The following is an 18075-nucleotide window of genomic DNA, read 5'->3' as shown; positions in this document are numbered from 1 at the left end:
TCCCGCTTGCCCTAGTACACCTTCTTTTGCCATCACAGAGAAAAGAAATGTCTCTGCCACCACAGAAACAGAGTTGGACCAAATTCTGCCCACTGTTGGGCCAAGTCACAGGTCCTTTGGCCTCTATCTTCCTTTCTACTGTGCATTTCAGCTCAGGATCAGTTCAGTTCAGTTCAGTCGCTCAGTCGTGTCCGACTCTTTGCGACCCCGTGAATCGCAGCACGCCAGGCCTCCCTGTCCATCACCAACTCCTGGAGTTCACTCAGACTCAGGTCCATCGAGTCAGTGATGCCATCCAGCCATCTCATCCTCTGTCGTCCCCTTCTCCTCCTGCCCCAAATCCCTCCCAGCATCAGAGTCTTTTCCAATGAGTCAACTCTTCGAATGAGGTGGCCAAAGTACTGGAGTTTCAGCTTTAGCATCATTCCTTCCAAAGAAATCCCAGGGCTGATCTCCTTCAGAGTGGACTGGTTGGATCTCCTTGCAGTCCAAGGCACTCTCAAGAGTCTTCTCCAGCACTACAGTTCAAAAGCATCAATTCTTCGGCGCTCAGCTTTCTTTATAGTCCAACTCTCATATCTGTACATGACTACTGGAAAAACCATAGCCTTGACTAGATTGACCTTTGTTGGCAAAGTAATGTCTCTGCTTTTTAATATGCTGTCTAGGTTGGTCATAACTTTCCTTCCAAGGAGTAAGAGTCTTTTAATTTCATGGCTGCATTCACCATCTGCAGTGATTTTGGAGCCCAAAAAAATAAAGTCTGACACTGTTTCCACTGTTTCCCCATCTATTTCCCATGAAGTGATGGGCCCAGGTGCCATGATCTTTGTTTTCTGAATGCTGAGCTTTAAGCCAACTTTCTCACTCTCCACTTTCACTTTCATCAAGAGGCTTTTGAATTCCTCTTCCCTTTCTGCCATAAGGGTGGTGTCATCTGCATATCTGAGGTTATTGATATTTCTCCCAGCAATCTTGATTCCAGCTTGTGCTTCTTCCAGTCCAGCGTTTCTCATGATGTACTCTGATGGCGACCCCCAAATTACTTGGTCCACTGAACTCAAACTCTGTCACATTATCAACCACGAACATTACATCCTGCCCCATCTGTGGCAAGCTGCAGAAGTCAGGGAGAGTTTATGATGAGAGCCTGGGATCTTATTTCATGCCCTTGCAGCTCACTGAAGAAAAAAAGACTTGTTACTTTTAAATGCTGAGTCAAATTCTTACAAATTTCACAAGAGGACAAAAGAAAAAGATAATTGAGTCTTAAAAATTTAGCCTAAAAAATATATATATATGAGTATATGTAACGTAATATAACTTTTAAAAACCTAACCAAAATGAGTGGCTACTGACTTTTTCTTTCCCTGAGTTTGATGTTTGAATTATTACCTTCCCAATGTCAAATTTTATTTTCTATTATCCCCTTACATGTAGTGGGTATTCAATAAATGTTTATTACAGGGGACTAAATTCAATACACTTAGGTCAATATATTTCATGCATTTCTAGTGGTTGTTTATAGTTGGAAAACAATATTAACGACAACCATTTCAGTGTAGCGATAATACCAAAGAGAGCAATCCTGACACACCCAAGGTGAGTTATTAAATTCTAATTTTACCAAAACCAATATCACAAATTTGTAATAACTCATCCAACTCTTAGAAGGGAACAATGATTTGGGAGCAAAAGTAGATCAAGAAAATTGATATTCAAAGACAGGGGTAAAAAGATACATATGTGAAATTCCGGCTCCCTACAGTGAATAGTCAAAAGCTCTCCTACCAGAAAATAATACTTTGAATTGAGAAGCATTCAAATCACAGTAAATTTCTAACCCAATTAAATTTCTTCTCCCAGGTAGCCTAATGTACCAGAGCAGTGTGACAGCTGTTAATACTGTCATTCAATAAACATTTCTCTAATGGAAAAAGATAAAATAATAAAGCTATATTCCAACATGTAAACAAAGATTTCTTCTCAAAATGTTAGCTTTGTTTGTAGTTGCTGGGGTTTCCACCGCCCCCCCAAAGTGGTCTATCTCTTAGGAATTAAAATATTACCAGTAAATACTGGCAAACGTATCAGTAAATATGCCAGTAGGTAGTGACACAAAGAAATGAAACATGCTCTTCGTACTTGTATCTTCCTATCTTCTCCACAACACACTGGAAGGACAGGGAAACAGGAAGCGATCAATCCAAATGCCTGCAAGTGTCTTTGAAATCAAGAAGAACTATATTCTAGAAGCCCGGTTTTCCACTGCAAAGCTCTTTGCCACTGTCTTCTTTTCCAACTTCCTACTAAGCCCTACACATCGCTCCTCGGTTCTTACAGTTCCTCAGGTGACTTCCCCTGGAGAGTAACCAGACCTGAGCAGACAGAACTCAATAAAGCACGGTCTCTCCACGTTACACGCTTTGCCTTTAAGAAAAGCATTTCAGACAGATTTTCTCAGAAGTGGGAAATATTCTATTATTTTTAGTAAAACAACTTTAGCTTAAATATCATCACAGAAATCTTTTGAAAGATAATGATCTTCAAAAACCATTTAGAAACGCTACAAGAGTCCATGCCACCGTGAGCACCTCATCGGGTTTGCCCAGAACTGTCCTAATTTGAAGACAAAAAGCCCCAAGTTCCCTCAGGGGAACAATCGAGGACAATTAGTCAACTTACTATAAGCCATCTTTGAATGAAAATATCAGAAAAGCCAGACAGCTCCATTTAATGAAATTAAAAAGCCTTTTTCTGTATTAAATAAAATAGCCGGTGGGAATGACGCAGGGAGCCCCACCTGCGCTCTGTGACAGCCTCGAGGGGTGGGATGGGGCAGGAGGTGGGAGGGAGGCTCAAGAGGGAGGCGACGTGCGGATACCTATGTCTGACTCTGTTGGTGTATGGCAGAAAGCAGCGCAACATGGCAAAGCAATTATCCTCCAATTAAAAATGAGTAAGTTTTCTTAAAGCCTTTTTTCAATGTCCTGCTGTATATAAAGAAGGGGGCTGAATCAGTCAGGGTTCGGTCAGGGTCCAGACAGGAGACAGATGGCACAGCCAAACGGGGTAATTTGAGAAGAGTTTCATTAAAAAAAAAAAAAAAATTTACCTACAGAGCTGTGGGCGGAGTCAGGGAAACCTACAGGATGTGTCGTCTAGTGTCTGGGGTGGCCGGAGACACCAGCACCTGGAGAGGCGGGGCGGGGATGGTCTGCAGAACCTGGAGACCCCTGGGGTCCCCTCCCCCTGCAGGCAGGGGCTGGCTCCACACTCCCTGCGCCCACCCTGAGCAGGGCGTGGCCGGCAGTATCAGTGCCTCCCATTGGCGGGTCCCCCTGGACGGCAGAGGAAGGGGTCCTGTGGACGGCAGTCCGCCACCCTCAGCATCCTGGCCACTGAGCAGAGCGGCAGCAAGTCTGGAGGGGCCCAGAGAGACGCAATTTTAAAAATGGAAGAAATTTTAGAGCACCCGTTTGTTCTTGCTCAGTTGCTAAGTGGTGTTTGACTCTCTGCGACCCCACGGACAGCAGCACGCCGGGCTTCCCTGTCATCCACTGTCTCCCGAAGTCTGCTCACACTCGTGTCCACTGAGTCGGTTACCATCATCGAGTAGCCATCCACAAAGACATGGGATGGGCTGGGGCAAATATGGCAGCCTGATACACCCTCGGGCAGTGGGGCGCGGTGGAATCCTCCGTGTTTACAGAGAGGAAATCTGAGAGCTCCTCTCACACTCAGCAGCAAGACCCTCTTGCCCATTCGTAGGGGGTTCCCCAGGGGCAGCCTTTTGCAGCCCAGCTGCTGTGGGGAGCGTGAATTGAGACAGAGCAATGGTGTCAGCAACCAACTCATCCCTCTTCATGCAATCTAACCAAGTACTCTTTGCTTTTTCCAAGCCCAGTTTTGTTTTGGGCTCTATCCATCCTTATCCTTCAGCACTGCCAAAAGAAATTAAGATTTTTCAAGTACCTCCTTTTGATACTGCGTTTAATGGAAGCTCTGACTGGTCACGGATTCTCCTTCTTGAATGTTCACTGACAAACTGCTTCCAGCTGCCCTCTCGGGTGGGAGGCCACCACAATAAAATGCAGTGTTAGCTGGGGATTTCAGCTGCCACCTGGGGGCTAGAGGTTCTCAATGGATGCTATTTAGCAAGGCCGGTGATGAAATGGTGACAAATGGTATGTTGGCTTTTTTTTTCTCGAGTCTGTGGTTTAGGACTGGTTGGTTTCAATCTTGCTGGCTCTTTTTTTTTTTTTCTGTTACCAATCTTTTCCACATTTAAAATCCGTTACTGCCTCTCCTACGGGGATATGGCAGCAAGCTTGGTGCTGTCGACAGAAGCCATTTGTTGGTGAGAAGGTTCATGTGTTTAGACTCCTGGCAAGTACTGATTTTTAGAGTTAATCCATGCTACAGAATTTATGTTTATTTTCTTATTTTCTTTTTCAACTCACAAAATAATTTTCCTTCCAATTGTTATCACTCCACTGACATGAAATGACCTAGACGGTTGCTTCTTTTATCTCTGCTCACAGCTGGTCAAATTAGGCTCGTTGGCATCTGATTAGCCATAGACGGTCCGCATCTGAGCCCCTTTTACTCTCCAAACATCCCTGCCGGCCTCCCTGGCTGGTGGGCCTTGGCTTCGGGCTCTGCCCCCTGGCAGTCACCCTCCTCCCCACTCAGAGCCGCTTCTTTTATTATATTTCTTTTCACACTTAAGCACTTCTTCATTAATACTATAATTTAACACATCAGCCTTGATGAAAGTCCTCCACGCTGTCCCCAAATGTCATTCAATGTTCCGTTACTGTTATTTTTTTATCGGAGCGTCGTTGACTTATGATGTTGTGTTAGTTCAGGTGTTCAGCTCGGTGATTCAGTTACACACATTTCCTGGCCTTCCGCCTTGGCCAGAGCTCTGGAGGCTCCCTGGCACAGCCTTCCGCCTGCATCCTTCCTGGTTCTAGAATACTTCTAACCTGCGCTTATCACTGGCTGAGCTACAAAATGGAAAAAGGAGGGGAGCTGGGCAGAGAGGCCATTGAACTAAACCGTCCAAAGGTCGTGAGAAAGGATGGTCTCCACTCCACGCCTGATGAGAGGCCCCGGACTCCCGCTTATTAAAGGGGAAGGAGGTCAGTGTCACTGGAGTTGCGGCGAGGCTGGCAGAAGATGTCTGGTGCTGGGGTAGCTTTCTGCTTCTAGCAGCAGAGAGAGCTGAGACCATCTCTCCTTCAAAGAGACGTTGTGGGCTCAGGGCCCCTTCTGTGCAGGTCATATCCTGTCCACCCCAGCCCAACAAGGCAGCTGCCATTTGAAGTGGAGAAACGATTTTGCTACAGTCCAGAGCCACTGGGGTATAATCCACGGGCAACTTAAACTGTTTGCACCACGTCCGTATCTCCGGACCATATATCCTTTTGCCCATCTACCCAGACAATGGCAATCGCATCACATTATATACATGTATTAAATCAACACATGCGTGCATGCTCAGTCACATCCAACTCTCTGTGACCGTGGACCATAGTTACCAGGCTGTGTCCAAGGGATTTTCCAGCCGAGGATAATGGCATAGGTTTCCACGTCCTCCTCCGGGGGATCTTCCCCACCCAGGGATGGAACCCGCGTCTCTTGCATTGCTAGGCATATTCTTCACCACTGAGCCACCTGGGAAGCCTGTGATACACCTTAAACTTACACAATGTTGTAAGTCATGTAGGTTTCAATTTAAAAATAAAGCGAAAGCCCAGACAGAGTAGGGTTGCTCCTGGGTCGTTCACTCTTTCAGAGGAGGGAACAGTTGCCACACCGAGACAGGATCTGACAAAAGCGCTCTCTTAGTCGATGTGCAGAAGGCTCGGTCCTTACACAAAGTGAGTGACCCCATCACTTTTAGACCGTAAGGGTCACAGGCTAGAGATGGTGATGTAGGTGACCTGAAACATCCAAAGATCCCAGAGCTGCTTCTCTATTCCAAAGGCATCAGGTGACTGTCTTCAGCAAGTGTATTTTTCTGATGATGTGTGATTGAGTCATTTTAGAGTAAACCCCGGGAGTCTGGAAAATGGTCAAGGTGACTTCTGGGTGGCACAGTGAACCGACCCAACCTGAGATGATTAAATGTGTCTGATCATGGAAACCTATTTTTGTGTTTTTCTGAGGCTCTGTGACAGATAATGTACCATGTGTGCTCCCAAGTGACGGAAGGGGGTGCTTGTGGAGACAGAGCTCCGTGGTTTCAGTAGCGGCACCAAATGCCTTCCTGCTCAGCAAGTCAGTTTTGAGGTTTTGTTCGTGAACTGAGCGGATGGAACACACAGGGGCTGAAAGTGATGAGTCAGGGACACAGCTAGCATTGGTTCCCTACGAACAGGCGAATCAGCATCGCGCATCTACACCGCGTCTGTCCTGAGAGGGAGGGACAAAAAGGCACAGGTTTTCTGACCTCAAGGCTCTCAGGGTCTCAAGGACCTTGGCGGATGGGGATGGAGAGGAGCTGGGAGAGAGCAGCCACTTCGGGAACCGAACCCTGCAAAACCCAGGGGATGTCTGCACACACCTCCTTTCCACGTCAGCTCTGCAGGTCTGCCCCAGCCCCCACCAAGCACGAGGGCCCGCGTGGTCTCTGAAAGGACCCTGGAGCTGGGCTCCCCCCGCCGCTGCAGTTAAGCCCTTCACCCCTCCCCCCATCCTGGCCGTCTGCCTCCTTGCACAGTCTGGGTCACTGCCCTTCCTGCTTTTCAGGTTCTGTTTGGCAAATACGCTGGAAGGACATTCCCAGAAAATGTGCTGTGAATGTTTGGAATGGCGCAGTTACCCGGGACAGGCGTTTTCTCCTCCAGTGCGTGTTCACCGAGTGTGGGCGTGGCCCAAGTGTCACTTGGGCCGTCTGACCAGGGCGTTCAGGTGTGAGCGCAGCAAAGCTGGTCTCCCATGTGTCTGGAATGCCACACTTCCGGTTACACAATCTGGACGGTGCTTGTCTTCTCCAAAACTACCTCATGCGTTTGGCTTCAGCAAATCCTGTGGGTCCCTAAAGCCCCCAGGTCTCTTTACATGAGGTGTTGCTAAATCACGAATGTCCCATCCTATCTCCTTCTTTATGAGTAGTTAAGGCATAAATTCTTTCCACAGCAGTAAAGGGTGTCAGTGCGTTAGACTAGTCTAACCAGCAGCATGCCTTAAAGGGAATCACTATGACCTAATTCAAGTGGTGAGAATCCCAGGGAGCGGGTCAGGCCTACCTCTAAAGCGTGTGCTTGGTGAGCAGAATGGGATTTTGAGATTTCTTGTTTGCTCATTGGTTGGTTTACCGAAGTATATTTGATTTAATAATATTGTGTTAGTTTCACGTACACAGCAAAGTGATTCGGTTATTTATTTTTGCTCAGATTCTTTTCCCTCATAGGCTTTTATATGAGATACTGGATGTAGTTCCCTGCGCTACACGGTAAATCCTTGTTGCTTACCTACTCTATGTATAGTAGCGTGTATCTGTTAATCCCGTACTACTCCTAATTTGTTCTTCACCCCACCTGCCTCTCCCCTTTGGTAACCATAAGTTTGTTTTTATGCCTGTGAGCCTGTTTCTATTTTCCTTGTATACAGACTCATTTCTATTTTTAGATTCCACTTATATACAAGTGATAGAACATTTGTCTTTGTGTTGCTCCACTTGGTATCTAGTCTCTAGGTCCGTCCATGTTGCGACAATCGGTGATCCTTTACTCTTTTTGGCGGCCGAGTAGTCCTCCGCTGCACACACACACTGCATTTTCTCGAGCCCGTCATCCGACTTGGATGCTCAGGTTGTCTCTGTCTTGGCTGCTGTGAACACTGCTGCTATGAATGTTAGTAGTGCTGCTCATTCGGTCGTGTCTGACTGTGACCCGGTGGACTGTAGCCCGCTTGTGCTGCTCATTCGGTCGTGTCTGACTGTGACCCGGTGGACTGTAGCCCGCCAGGTTCTTCTGTCCATGAATGAAATTCTCCAGGCAAGAGTACTGGAGTGAGTTGCCATTTCCTTCTGCAGGGAACGTTAGTTTGCTCGTATCTTTTTGAACTAGAGTTTTCCAGATGCATGCCCAGGAGTGGGATTGCTAGATCATACGGTAGCTCTACTTCTAGTTTTTAAAGATCCTCCATACTGTTTTCCCAGCAGCTGCACCAATCTGCATTCCCACCAGCAGGGTAGGAGGGTTCCCAGAAGGACAACTTTGACTACAGTTCCTTCTGCCCACTGTCCTTCCATCCCAGATTCACAAGACATTTCTTGGAATATTACCTCCTGCAAAAGTTAGCATGTAAGAAATTCAAAGTTGTGATAAGCTGTGAAGGGGAGGGAGGGAGATGCTCGTGGTTATTTCTATGGGGTATCAAACACAAGGGGACTGTTTTATTTTATATCCTCTAGTATGCATGAAGTACTACATGATAAAAATTTTAAACATATAATAATTTTTAAAGGAATATGTGAGGTTGGTTTAAAGTGGGGAGAAAATGCTCATTACTTTTTTGAGTTTTGAGTGAAAATAAAAGGTAACGGAGAAAAATGAGGAGAGAGAAAGTGTTAAATAAGCGAAAGGAAGGGGAAAAGATGGAAGACCAAGAAGGAAAATGAAAGAATGAAAGTGATCAGAAAGATGCAGGCTGGAGTTGGATTGGGGGTTGGCGGCTGGGGAACACAGGTGGAACAGATAATGGGGTGGGGAAGGTGTGGAGGACACTTAACCCTACAGGTGGGGATATGGGGCCTCGGGAGCGGCCTCACACCCCCAAACCTCGGCAGGTCTTCCTACCCACCGGCCATCGGCCTCAGCCCTCTAAGAGAGCCACCCTCCTCCGTGGTCCAGACAGGGGCCCGTAGCCAGAGGGTCCTGCCAGGCCTACCTCGAAGCCCTGAAACCCACAACCCAGACTGGGACTCGAACCCACCATCTTTATTAAAAGATACTTTTATTACTTATGTGTTCATGGCTGTGCTGGATCTTCCTTGCCGTGAGTTCTTCTCTCCAGTTGCAGCAAGCAGGAGCTGCTCTTTGCTGCGGCGCTCAGCCTCCTCATCGTGGTGGCTCCTCTTGTTGCCAAGCAGAGGTTCTAGGACGCACGGGCTTTGCTAGTTGCAGCAGGGTAGTTCAGGCTCCCGGGCTCTCGAGCACAGGCTCAGGAGCTGTGGTGCACGGGCTTGGTTGCTCTGCAGCATGTGGGATCTTCCCGAATCAGGGATCAACCCTGTGTGTCCTGCATCGGCAGGCAGATTCTTTACCACTGAGCCACGAGGGAAGCCCAGACTCACTGTCTTCCAACAATCCCCTCCCCCCTCCACTGTCTTTTAATTAATATCACACACCTGATCTCAGGATTTAATGAAACTCAGGTTCCTGATATCTCATTGTAGGAAGAATTCAGTGAGAGATAGTGACAGGTAACATGTGGATTTATTCAGAGAGAAACACTCCCCAGACAGAGTGTGGGCTATCTCAGAAGGCAAGAGGCCCTGAAATATGGTGGGGGGGTAGTTTTCATGGACTGAGTCATTTTCTGAGGCTAATGAGTAGGAGAATGATTCCAGCTATTTTGGGGAAGGGGCAGGGATTTCCAGGGCTCGGGCCATTGCCCACTGCTTGGCCTTTTACGGTTCGCCTTGGCATCTGTGGGCGTGTCACTTAGCCCGTGTACTACAGCGCGTGTATAATGAGGCCCAAGATGCACTGGAAGTCGAGTCTTCTGCCATCTCGGACGTAATCAGTTCTAACCGCTTATTGCCCTGTCGACAGTGGCGGTGTCATTCTTTAAAAGGCTGTGCCCTGCCCCTCCCCTCCTAGTCCAGCTCTGGTACAGATTCTGCATAAACAGTGGGTGTCCCCATGTGACTGGTTTGTCCGTCCTTCCCTCCCCCAGGGCCTCAGCAGCAGCCTGGCGCACTACAGCCCACCAGAGCCGGACCAGCCTGGGAAGGAAGAGCGACTCCCCCCCAGGGAAGCCTGCAAGGTAGGTGTGCAGGGCCTGCCTGGGCCTGCCTGGGTCACTCGGGGACACCTGACTTCAGGGAGAAGGCACGCTACCCTCTACCGACCCCCTCGTCCACAGTATGGCAAAATCCCATTGGTGTTAAAAAGTGACATTTTCAAAAACTGAAACTGTAAAAATACACTTGACTCAGAGAGGTAAGTAAAAAATATAAGTTCTGTTTAAAGGAAAAAAAAAAAAAAAAGGGAGAAAGGGATTCACGAGTACAGACCAGTACAGATGGGTGGTCTACAGTGGCAGGGAGTATGCGAAATGATGATTTTTTTTCAACCGCTGTCTTCAAATCTTCCTTCCTTTTCTTGTCTTGACCCCTCGGGCTGAGCACACAGCGCCTTAGTCTCTGGTTGTAAAAAAGTAGCCTCGTTCTGGTCATTAAGATTCTACTTCAGGTTTTTAAAAGTCAGGCCAGGCTAAGCTGAAGACGGACTTCATGTCCATTCAAGGAGTTTCCCCTGCGTCCATCTCAGGGGGAACCTGTAGCCCAAGGGTCCTCTGGGAGGAGATAGAGGCCACTTTGGCCTTGTGCTCCTCTCCCTCACCCCGGCTGCTTCTCACCCCTCAGGGCTTTGTGGATGAAGGAAGCAAAAAAGCAAAAACCAAGACAATGTATTTAAAAAGCAGAGACATTACTTTGCCGACAAAGGTCTGTCTAGTCAAGGCTATGGTTTTTCCAGTGGTCATGGATGGATGTGAGAGTTGGACTATAAAGAAAGCTGAGCACCGAAGAATTGATGCTTTTGAACTGTGGTGTTGGAGAAGACTCTTGAGAGTCCCTTGGACTGCAAGGAGATCCAACCAGTCCATTCTGAAGGAGATCAGTCCTCAATATTCACTGGAAGGACTGATACTGAAGCTGAAACTCCAATACTTTGGCCACCTGATGCGAAGAGCTGACTCACTAGAAAAGACCCTGATGCTGGGGAAGATTGAAGGCAGCAGGAGAAGGGGATGGCAGAGGATGAGATGGTTGGATGGCATCACCAATTTGATGGACATGAGTTTGAGTAAACTCTGGGAGTTGGTGATGGACAGGGAGGCCTGGCGTGCTGCAGTACATGGGGTCACAAAGAGTCAGACACGACTGAGCCACTAAACTGAGCTGATTTTTGCCATGCGTGTTCATGGACACGGTGAATTCTACCCACAAATCCCCAAGGACTCTGGATCAAGAACCCCATCCTGGAAGATTCATTGTTGCGGGGAACCCTCCCCCGACAGCCTTCCTGCCTCTGCTTGTAGGTCAGCAAGGGGAGAGGCGGGGCGGCGGCATGGCCGGTGTGGTGGCCTCTCAGTGAAGCCTGCGGCTCCCAGCAGACTGGAGAAAAATTTGAAACCAGTAGTCCTCAGCTTTGAAACATGCAACTCTGAGACGACAGAAAAAGTGCCCTGAATGACCTGCTGCTGTGAATTCATTTTCTCTCCTACATTCGGGAAAATACACTGGAATCAATACCCGAGAAACTGTTAACATTGATTGGCTCTGAGGAGTGGAGATGGGAGGCTGGGAAGAGGGGAAAGGAATTACTATTCTTGCTAAATTCTTTTGTACTATCTGAAAAATAATAATAACAATAAAATATATTTTGTTTATATAATGGAAACAAATTTTAAAGAACACCTGAAAAGTTTTTCTGAAGGAAACTAGATGTGATTTTAACTGATTCAAGGCTAGTGAGGCCAGCTTTCTAAGCATAAAATTTATAAAAGAAATGATGGGGAAGGTAGGTTTGATTATGCAAAAAGGTATGTCAAACAGTGATATCACAGACAAAGCTAAAAGAGGAAAGTGACAAGCATGAAGAAATATTTGCAATAAAGATTACCGTAAAGGAGCTAATAGTCTTGCAGCAACTTTATAAATCAATGAGAAAAAGAATAACACGCCTCATACAGCTGTTTTGAAGTTTTCAGTACCCCTCTTCCTTGTTTTTGTTCTTGATTCACCATCTCCAGAGAACAACTGGGTAGCAAAAGGGAGTAGGAAAATCCTAAACGTGCAGATGGAATCCCAGGAATCTGTGATGGCTGAGGCCACATCACTTCACTTTTCTTCCCAGTCCAGGTAAGGTTCGCTTACTGACCACTGTTGCTTCAGGCCACATGAGGCTTGGAGGATCCTGTACCAAAGTGGACCAGAACTTCCAGAACTTCCTCCTAACCCTAAAGAAGAAAAATGAGTTAACCTCAGAGTCTCCATTCAAGCATATCCTTAGAGATACATGATACCCTCACTAAGGATGCAGGAAATTTGCTTGAAAAATAGAGCGTTATGTTCATTTGCACAAGGCCTTCTGTGACGGCATCGTGCCACGTGGGAAGCAGCACGGACTTCGGAGACCAAACAAACGTTTCACTCTCGTAATATTAGAAAAAATTAAAAATTCAGTAATACCACGTGTTGGAGAGGACTGTGTGGAAAATAGCTTCTCCGCACTGTTCCTCGGAATACTAACCGATCCAGTCACTTTGAGAACAGTTTGGCGGCACCCAGGAAAGTGAAAAATGGGCACAGTTTCTGACCCAGTAATTCTATTTCTGAAGACCCCATTGCATGTGGGTGAAAAGAGACATACAAAGATGCTTACTGAGGCGTTACTTCACAATAGAAATTAACCAGAACCTGCCCAAATGTCCATCTGTACAAGGATGGGTAAATAAAATCATAGCCCATTTATACAATAAAGACCACACACGAGTCAAACTAAATTAACCAGATTTGTATGTCGCAACATGCAGGGATCACAAAAAATACATAATTTTAAGTAAAAAAAAAAAAATGTTGCAGATGGTTTCATACAAAACGATACCATTTATGTAAACATTCTTAAAAATGCAGAGGAACCCTAAGTGTTGTTTACAGATGATCTTCGCACTAAAAGTATGAAAATCAAGGCCTGAATATACACCAAAATTCAGATGGGAAGGAAATATAAGAGAATTGCTATTAAATTTTCATATACGCTTTTTGAAGCACATTAATCATTTTATTTGAAATACAGCTGATTTACAATATTGTGTTAGTTTTAGGTATACAGCATAGCGATTCAGATATAGATAAGTACACATACAGATAGAAATACATACTGTGTTGCTATTTAGTTACTTAGTCGCATCCGACTCTTTGTGAATCCATGGACTGTAGCCCCCAGGCTCTTCTGTCCATAGGATTTCCCAGGAGAGAATACTGGAGTGGGTTGCCATTTCCCTCTCCAGGGGATCTTTCTGACCCAGGGATCAAACCCACATCTGCTGCTTGGCAGGTGGATTCTTGCCACCCTGGGAAGCCCCGTGGCCTTTATTGCTGCTGCTGCTACTAAGTCGCTTCAGTCGTGTCCGACTCTGTGTGACCCCAGAGACGGCAGCCCACTAGGCTCCCCCGTCCCTGGGATTCTCCAGGCAAGAACACTGGACTGGGTTGCCATTTCCTTCTCCAATGCATGAAGGTGAAAAGTGAAAGTGAAGTCGCTTAGTCGTGTCCGACCCTCAGCGACCCCATGGACTGCAGCCCACCAGGCTCCTCTCCATGGGATTTTCCAGGCAAGAGCACTGGCGTGGGGTGTCATTGCCTTCTTTGGTGGCCTTTATTAGGTGCCTGTAAAACTACGGCTCTGGACACTTTCCATCCAGTAGAGGTAACCAGAATGTATTCCTGTCCTGCCTCCTGATGACACCGGCTAGTGGCTTCTCCCCGCCTAGCACACCAGCTGGCAGCGGGCTCTGTCGTCTTCATGCTAACAACATGAAGTTAGTGTGTTGAACATCATTATTTGGCCAACGGTTCTCAACTAGGGACACTATCCACCCCCAGGGGGCACCTGGCAATGTCTGGGGACATTCTGGTTGTCCGCACTGGGATGGGGGCATTGTTACCGACGTAGAAGGCTGAGCCGGGGAAGCTGCTGAGCATCCTGCGAGGCACAGGGCAGCCCGCACAGCAGAGACCCATCTGGCAGAAACTGTCATGAGTGCGGAGCTTGAGAAACACTGTGGAAAGCCCATCGAAGGCAAATATCATTGAACTGAATTTAGTAGGGTAAATTTGACTATTTTCCCAATGAGTCCTTCCTCTAAATTACCAGACATGAGAAACCACCCGTTCTTGATAACAGTGGGCACTGGGGCCGGATCAGAGAGAGTGGGTGACAGAGCTGCTCCCACTCAACCCTGACCCCTGATTCTTCCCTCTGCCTCCACACCAGGCAGAATGCCGTCTGCCAGACAGGGTGTCCACTCTGTAATCACTTTAATTTGGCAAATCACTGTGGAATCTTTTCTGATCCTGAAAATGTTATCAGGCTTGCATCTTAATTCAGTCTAACCCTGACTGTTTCCAGGGCTAAAGGAAGAAGCATATACTTCTTTCCAACCTCCCAAGCAACAGTTCAGCTCACCAGTGGACCAGACCTCCAATCCACATCGCTAATCAACTGCCCCTGATTCTTGAAGTTCAATTGGTCAGATCCCACAGAGAGCATCAATCATGATGAGATTCAGCTTCCTGCATTGGAGGAATTCAAAAGCCTCCAAATACAGTGGTTTAAATAAGATAGAGCTTTATTTAGCTCTCGGTTCAGTGACATCTAGAGGTGGGCAATCCAGGGCTGGTTTGGTAATGCCACGATGCCATCACGCTTCCTGAGCACTCTGCGGCCCGCGTCCTCACGGTCCAAGATGGCTGCTGAAGTCCCTGCCGGAACACCCAGGTTCAAATCAGCATCACGGAAGAAAACTGCCTTGCCCACTGCTCCCACAGCCTTTGGCTACGCCCTCTAGAGGGTCCTTCCTTGTCCGCTTTCCTCCACGGCTCTCTGAGCCGCGGGCACCGAGGATGCGGTCTTCTCTGGAGCTGGTTTCCATGGCCAACTTCTCGTGCAGGTGCAGAGACCCAGGGGGCCTTTTGAGAGCTGAACAATCGTAAGCTTTTGCTGGCCAAGCTGAGGGCTTCTGTCCAGATATAGTAAGCCACCAACCCGTTTGCTTCCAGTGGGTTCCAAGTGTGAATTACCTCAACCTAAAACTGTGTCTAGAAACAGTCTTTAAGCCCGAAGTCACTGATCGTTCATTTTATTTGGAGCCCTTTAAGCCCTGCCCATCCCTTTCCTCTCACATCGACATTGGCTCTCCTTGAGATTGTCAGAAGCTAAGAAAGAAAAGCTGGTTGGGATGCAAGCCCCTCCTTCCATCTGATCTTCTGGGCTTGTTTCATTGTCTGGAAGTGAGTCCCAGGGAAGACGGCTGAGAAGGGCCGGGGGCCGCCTTCTCCTCTCCTGCCAAGGCTGATGGGCTTGCAGCCACTGACTGCCGCCTCAGTCTGCATCAGGTAGTACTGTCAGCCCTCCATACCCACAGGTGCTGGGTCATGGATTTAATCAATCCCGGATAGAAAATATTTGTTTATTGGAGTGTAGTTGCTTTATAATGTTGTGTTAGTTGCTGCTGTACAACAAAGTGAATCAGCTATATGTATAAAAATGCTGCTGCTGCTGCTGCTAAGTCGCTTCAGTCGTGTCCAACTCTGTGTGACCCCCATAGACGGCAGCCCACCAGGCTCCCCCGTCCCTGGGATTCTCCAGGCAAGAACACTGGAGTGGGTTGCCATTTCCTTATCCAGTGCATGAAAGTGAAAAGTGAAAGTGAAGTCGCTCAGTCGTATCCAACTGCTAGCGACCCCATGGACTGCAGCCTACCAGGCTCCTCCACCCATGGGATTTTCCAGACAAGAGTACTGGAGTAGGCTGCCATTGCCTTTTCCGACAAATATGCATAAATATATATACATGTACACCTCCCTCTTGAGCCTCCCTTCCACCCACCCCATGCCCCACCCCTCTAGGTCATCAGAGCGCTCAGGTGAAAAATTCCAGAAAGTAAAGCACAACCCTGGGTTGGCACGCTCTGGCGACAATTTGCATAGAATTTACGTGGTGCCGTATTAGTTGCAAGTAATGCAGAGTTGATCTGAAGTTCATAGGAGGGTAGGCACGGCCTACATGCAAATACCAGGCCATTTTATAGAAGAAAACTTGGGCATCGGCAAATTTTGGTATCTTTAGGGGGTCCTGGAACCCATCCCCGTGAGGAATTAAGGGACAATGCGTTAGATTTTTCACCCCTGTAAGACTCCCAGGTGTAAGACTTGGTCCATTCAGACCACAGGCAGAGACATCACTTAGCAAAGGCATTTCCCCACCCGTCTGTGCCAGCAGGAGGGACAGCTCCAGCCCAGGTTCCTGTCTTGGCTAAAAGTCACAAGAAGCAACCAACACAAACCACCATTTTATAGGTGTTCCCTTTCCCCCTGGCTGCATGGTTTTTTGGGCTGCTTCAGCAGGCGATGGTTGGATCAAATGTTTGCTAAGCATCACAACATCACCAGGGCTTCCCTGGGGGCTCAGACAGTAAAGAATCTGCCTGCAATGCAGGAGACCTGGTTATAGTCCCTGGGTGGGGAAGATGTCCCTGAAGAAGGAAATGGCAACCCACTCCAGTATTCTCACCTGGGAAATCCCATGGACAGAGGAGCCCGACGGGCTACAGTCCATGGGGTCGCAAAGAGTCAGACACGACTGAGCAACCAAAACTTTCGCAGCATCACAGGGGTCACTAACTTCCCAACTAATGAGCTCTATTTCATGACTATTCAAGTCTTGGCTTTCTCTACAAAGCCAGTGCTACTCTTGGATTTTGTTATATCACCCAGCTCCCAGCTGTCACGTTTCCTATTGACTAGGATGAGGTTTAGCTGCATCGGGGCTTCCCTCGTGGCTCAGCTGGTAAAGAATCCGCCTGCAATGCGGGAGACCTGGATTCGATCCCTGGGTTGGGAAGATCCCCTGGAGAAGGGAAAGGCTACCCACTCCAGTATTCTTGCCTGGAGAATTCCAAGGACTGTATAGTCATGGGGTCCAAAGAGTCAAAGACAACTGAGCGACCGGCTTTCACTTTCACTTAAGCTGCATCAAATATGAAGATGCAGAATAATAGAGGTTTAAACATAGAACAAGTCCTGATAACCAAAGATGTGGCTAGTCCGATGACAGAATAGGCAAAATAGATGATAAGAAACTCATGCATGTTTAGGAATTGTAACAGTTCTAGTACTGAGCACTTAGGACTTAGATGAAACGCCCATGAGCGTGCGTGATAACAGTGCCTTTCCCAAGCTGGAACAGGATTTGAAATGTTGTTTCTCACAAGAAGAGTTACACAGATGTCATGATTGTATTCATCAAATCCTGATTCGGAAGAATTTTGGAACTAAATTCTTTACATATCTTAGTATATACCATTGTATAGATAAGAAAACTAAGACCTAAAGAGGTCAAATAATTCACCCAAGGTCACAGTAAATGGCAGACAGAGACCTGAACTCAGGTGTCTCGGAGACTAAATTGTTAGTTGCTCATTCCCGTCTAGGACTTCCCTCGTGGCTCAGACAGTAAAGCATCTGCCTACAATGAGGGAGACCGGGGTTCGATCCCTGGGTCAGGAAGATCCCCTGGAGAAGGAAATGGCAGCCCACTCCAGTACTCTTGCCTGGAAAATCCCATGGACAGAGGAGCCTGGTAGGCTACAGTCCATAGGGTTGCAAAGGGTCAGGACTGAGCAACTTCACATTCACTCTCATCTGATTCTTTGTGACCCCATGGACTGTAGCCCACCAGGCTCCTCTGTCTGGCAAGAAATTCTCCAGGCAAGAATACTGGAGTGGGTAGCCATTCCCTTTATCAGGGCGTCTTCCCAACCCACGGATCAAACCCAGGTCTCCTGCATTGCAGGCAGATTCTTTACCATCTGAGCCCCCAGGAAAGCCCTTTAAGCAATGTGGTATGCTGTTCACAGTGACTGATTTCTGGTTTTGGTTTTTTCCCTCAAAGGAGTAACTTCATCATGTTAAGTATTCAGTCCTAGACAATCATTCATTACCTGCACCATCAGTCTGGTCTTAGGAGGAAGGTCACTCCAGCTCTAGATTATTAATCGATATTTTTAAACCACATATTACAGTGTTAATGAGTAGAAGTGGGGTGG

At 47.3% G+C, this 18075-nt stretch overlaps 1 protein-coding gene across 2 annotated transcripts in view; it reads left to right on the top strand.

Moving 5' to 3' along the window:
* The window catches only part of CDYL (chromodomain Y like), a 156744-nt gene that overhangs the window by 7076 nt on the left and 131593 nt on the right, over positions 1 to 18075 (top strand). For both annotated transcript variants that reach the window (XM_061398954.1, XM_061398955.1), the window contains one exon: positions 9916 to 10005. In XM_061398954.1, the coding sequence (XP_061254938.1) occupies positions 9916 to 10005 (90 nt within the window). The remainder of the gene's footprint in view (positions 1 to 9915; positions 10006 to 18075) is intronic.

This window comes from Bos javanicus, chromosome 23 (assembly GCF_032452875.1).
Source record: "Bos javanicus breed banteng chromosome 23, ARS-OSU_banteng_1.0, whole genome shotgun sequence".
In the NCBI taxonomy this organism is placed as follows: Eukaryota; Metazoa; Chordata; class Mammalia; order Artiodactyla; family Bovidae; genus Bos; species Bos javanicus.
Note: the sequence above shows the minus strand (reverse complement) of the source record. Positions and strands in the feature narration are given on the sequence as shown.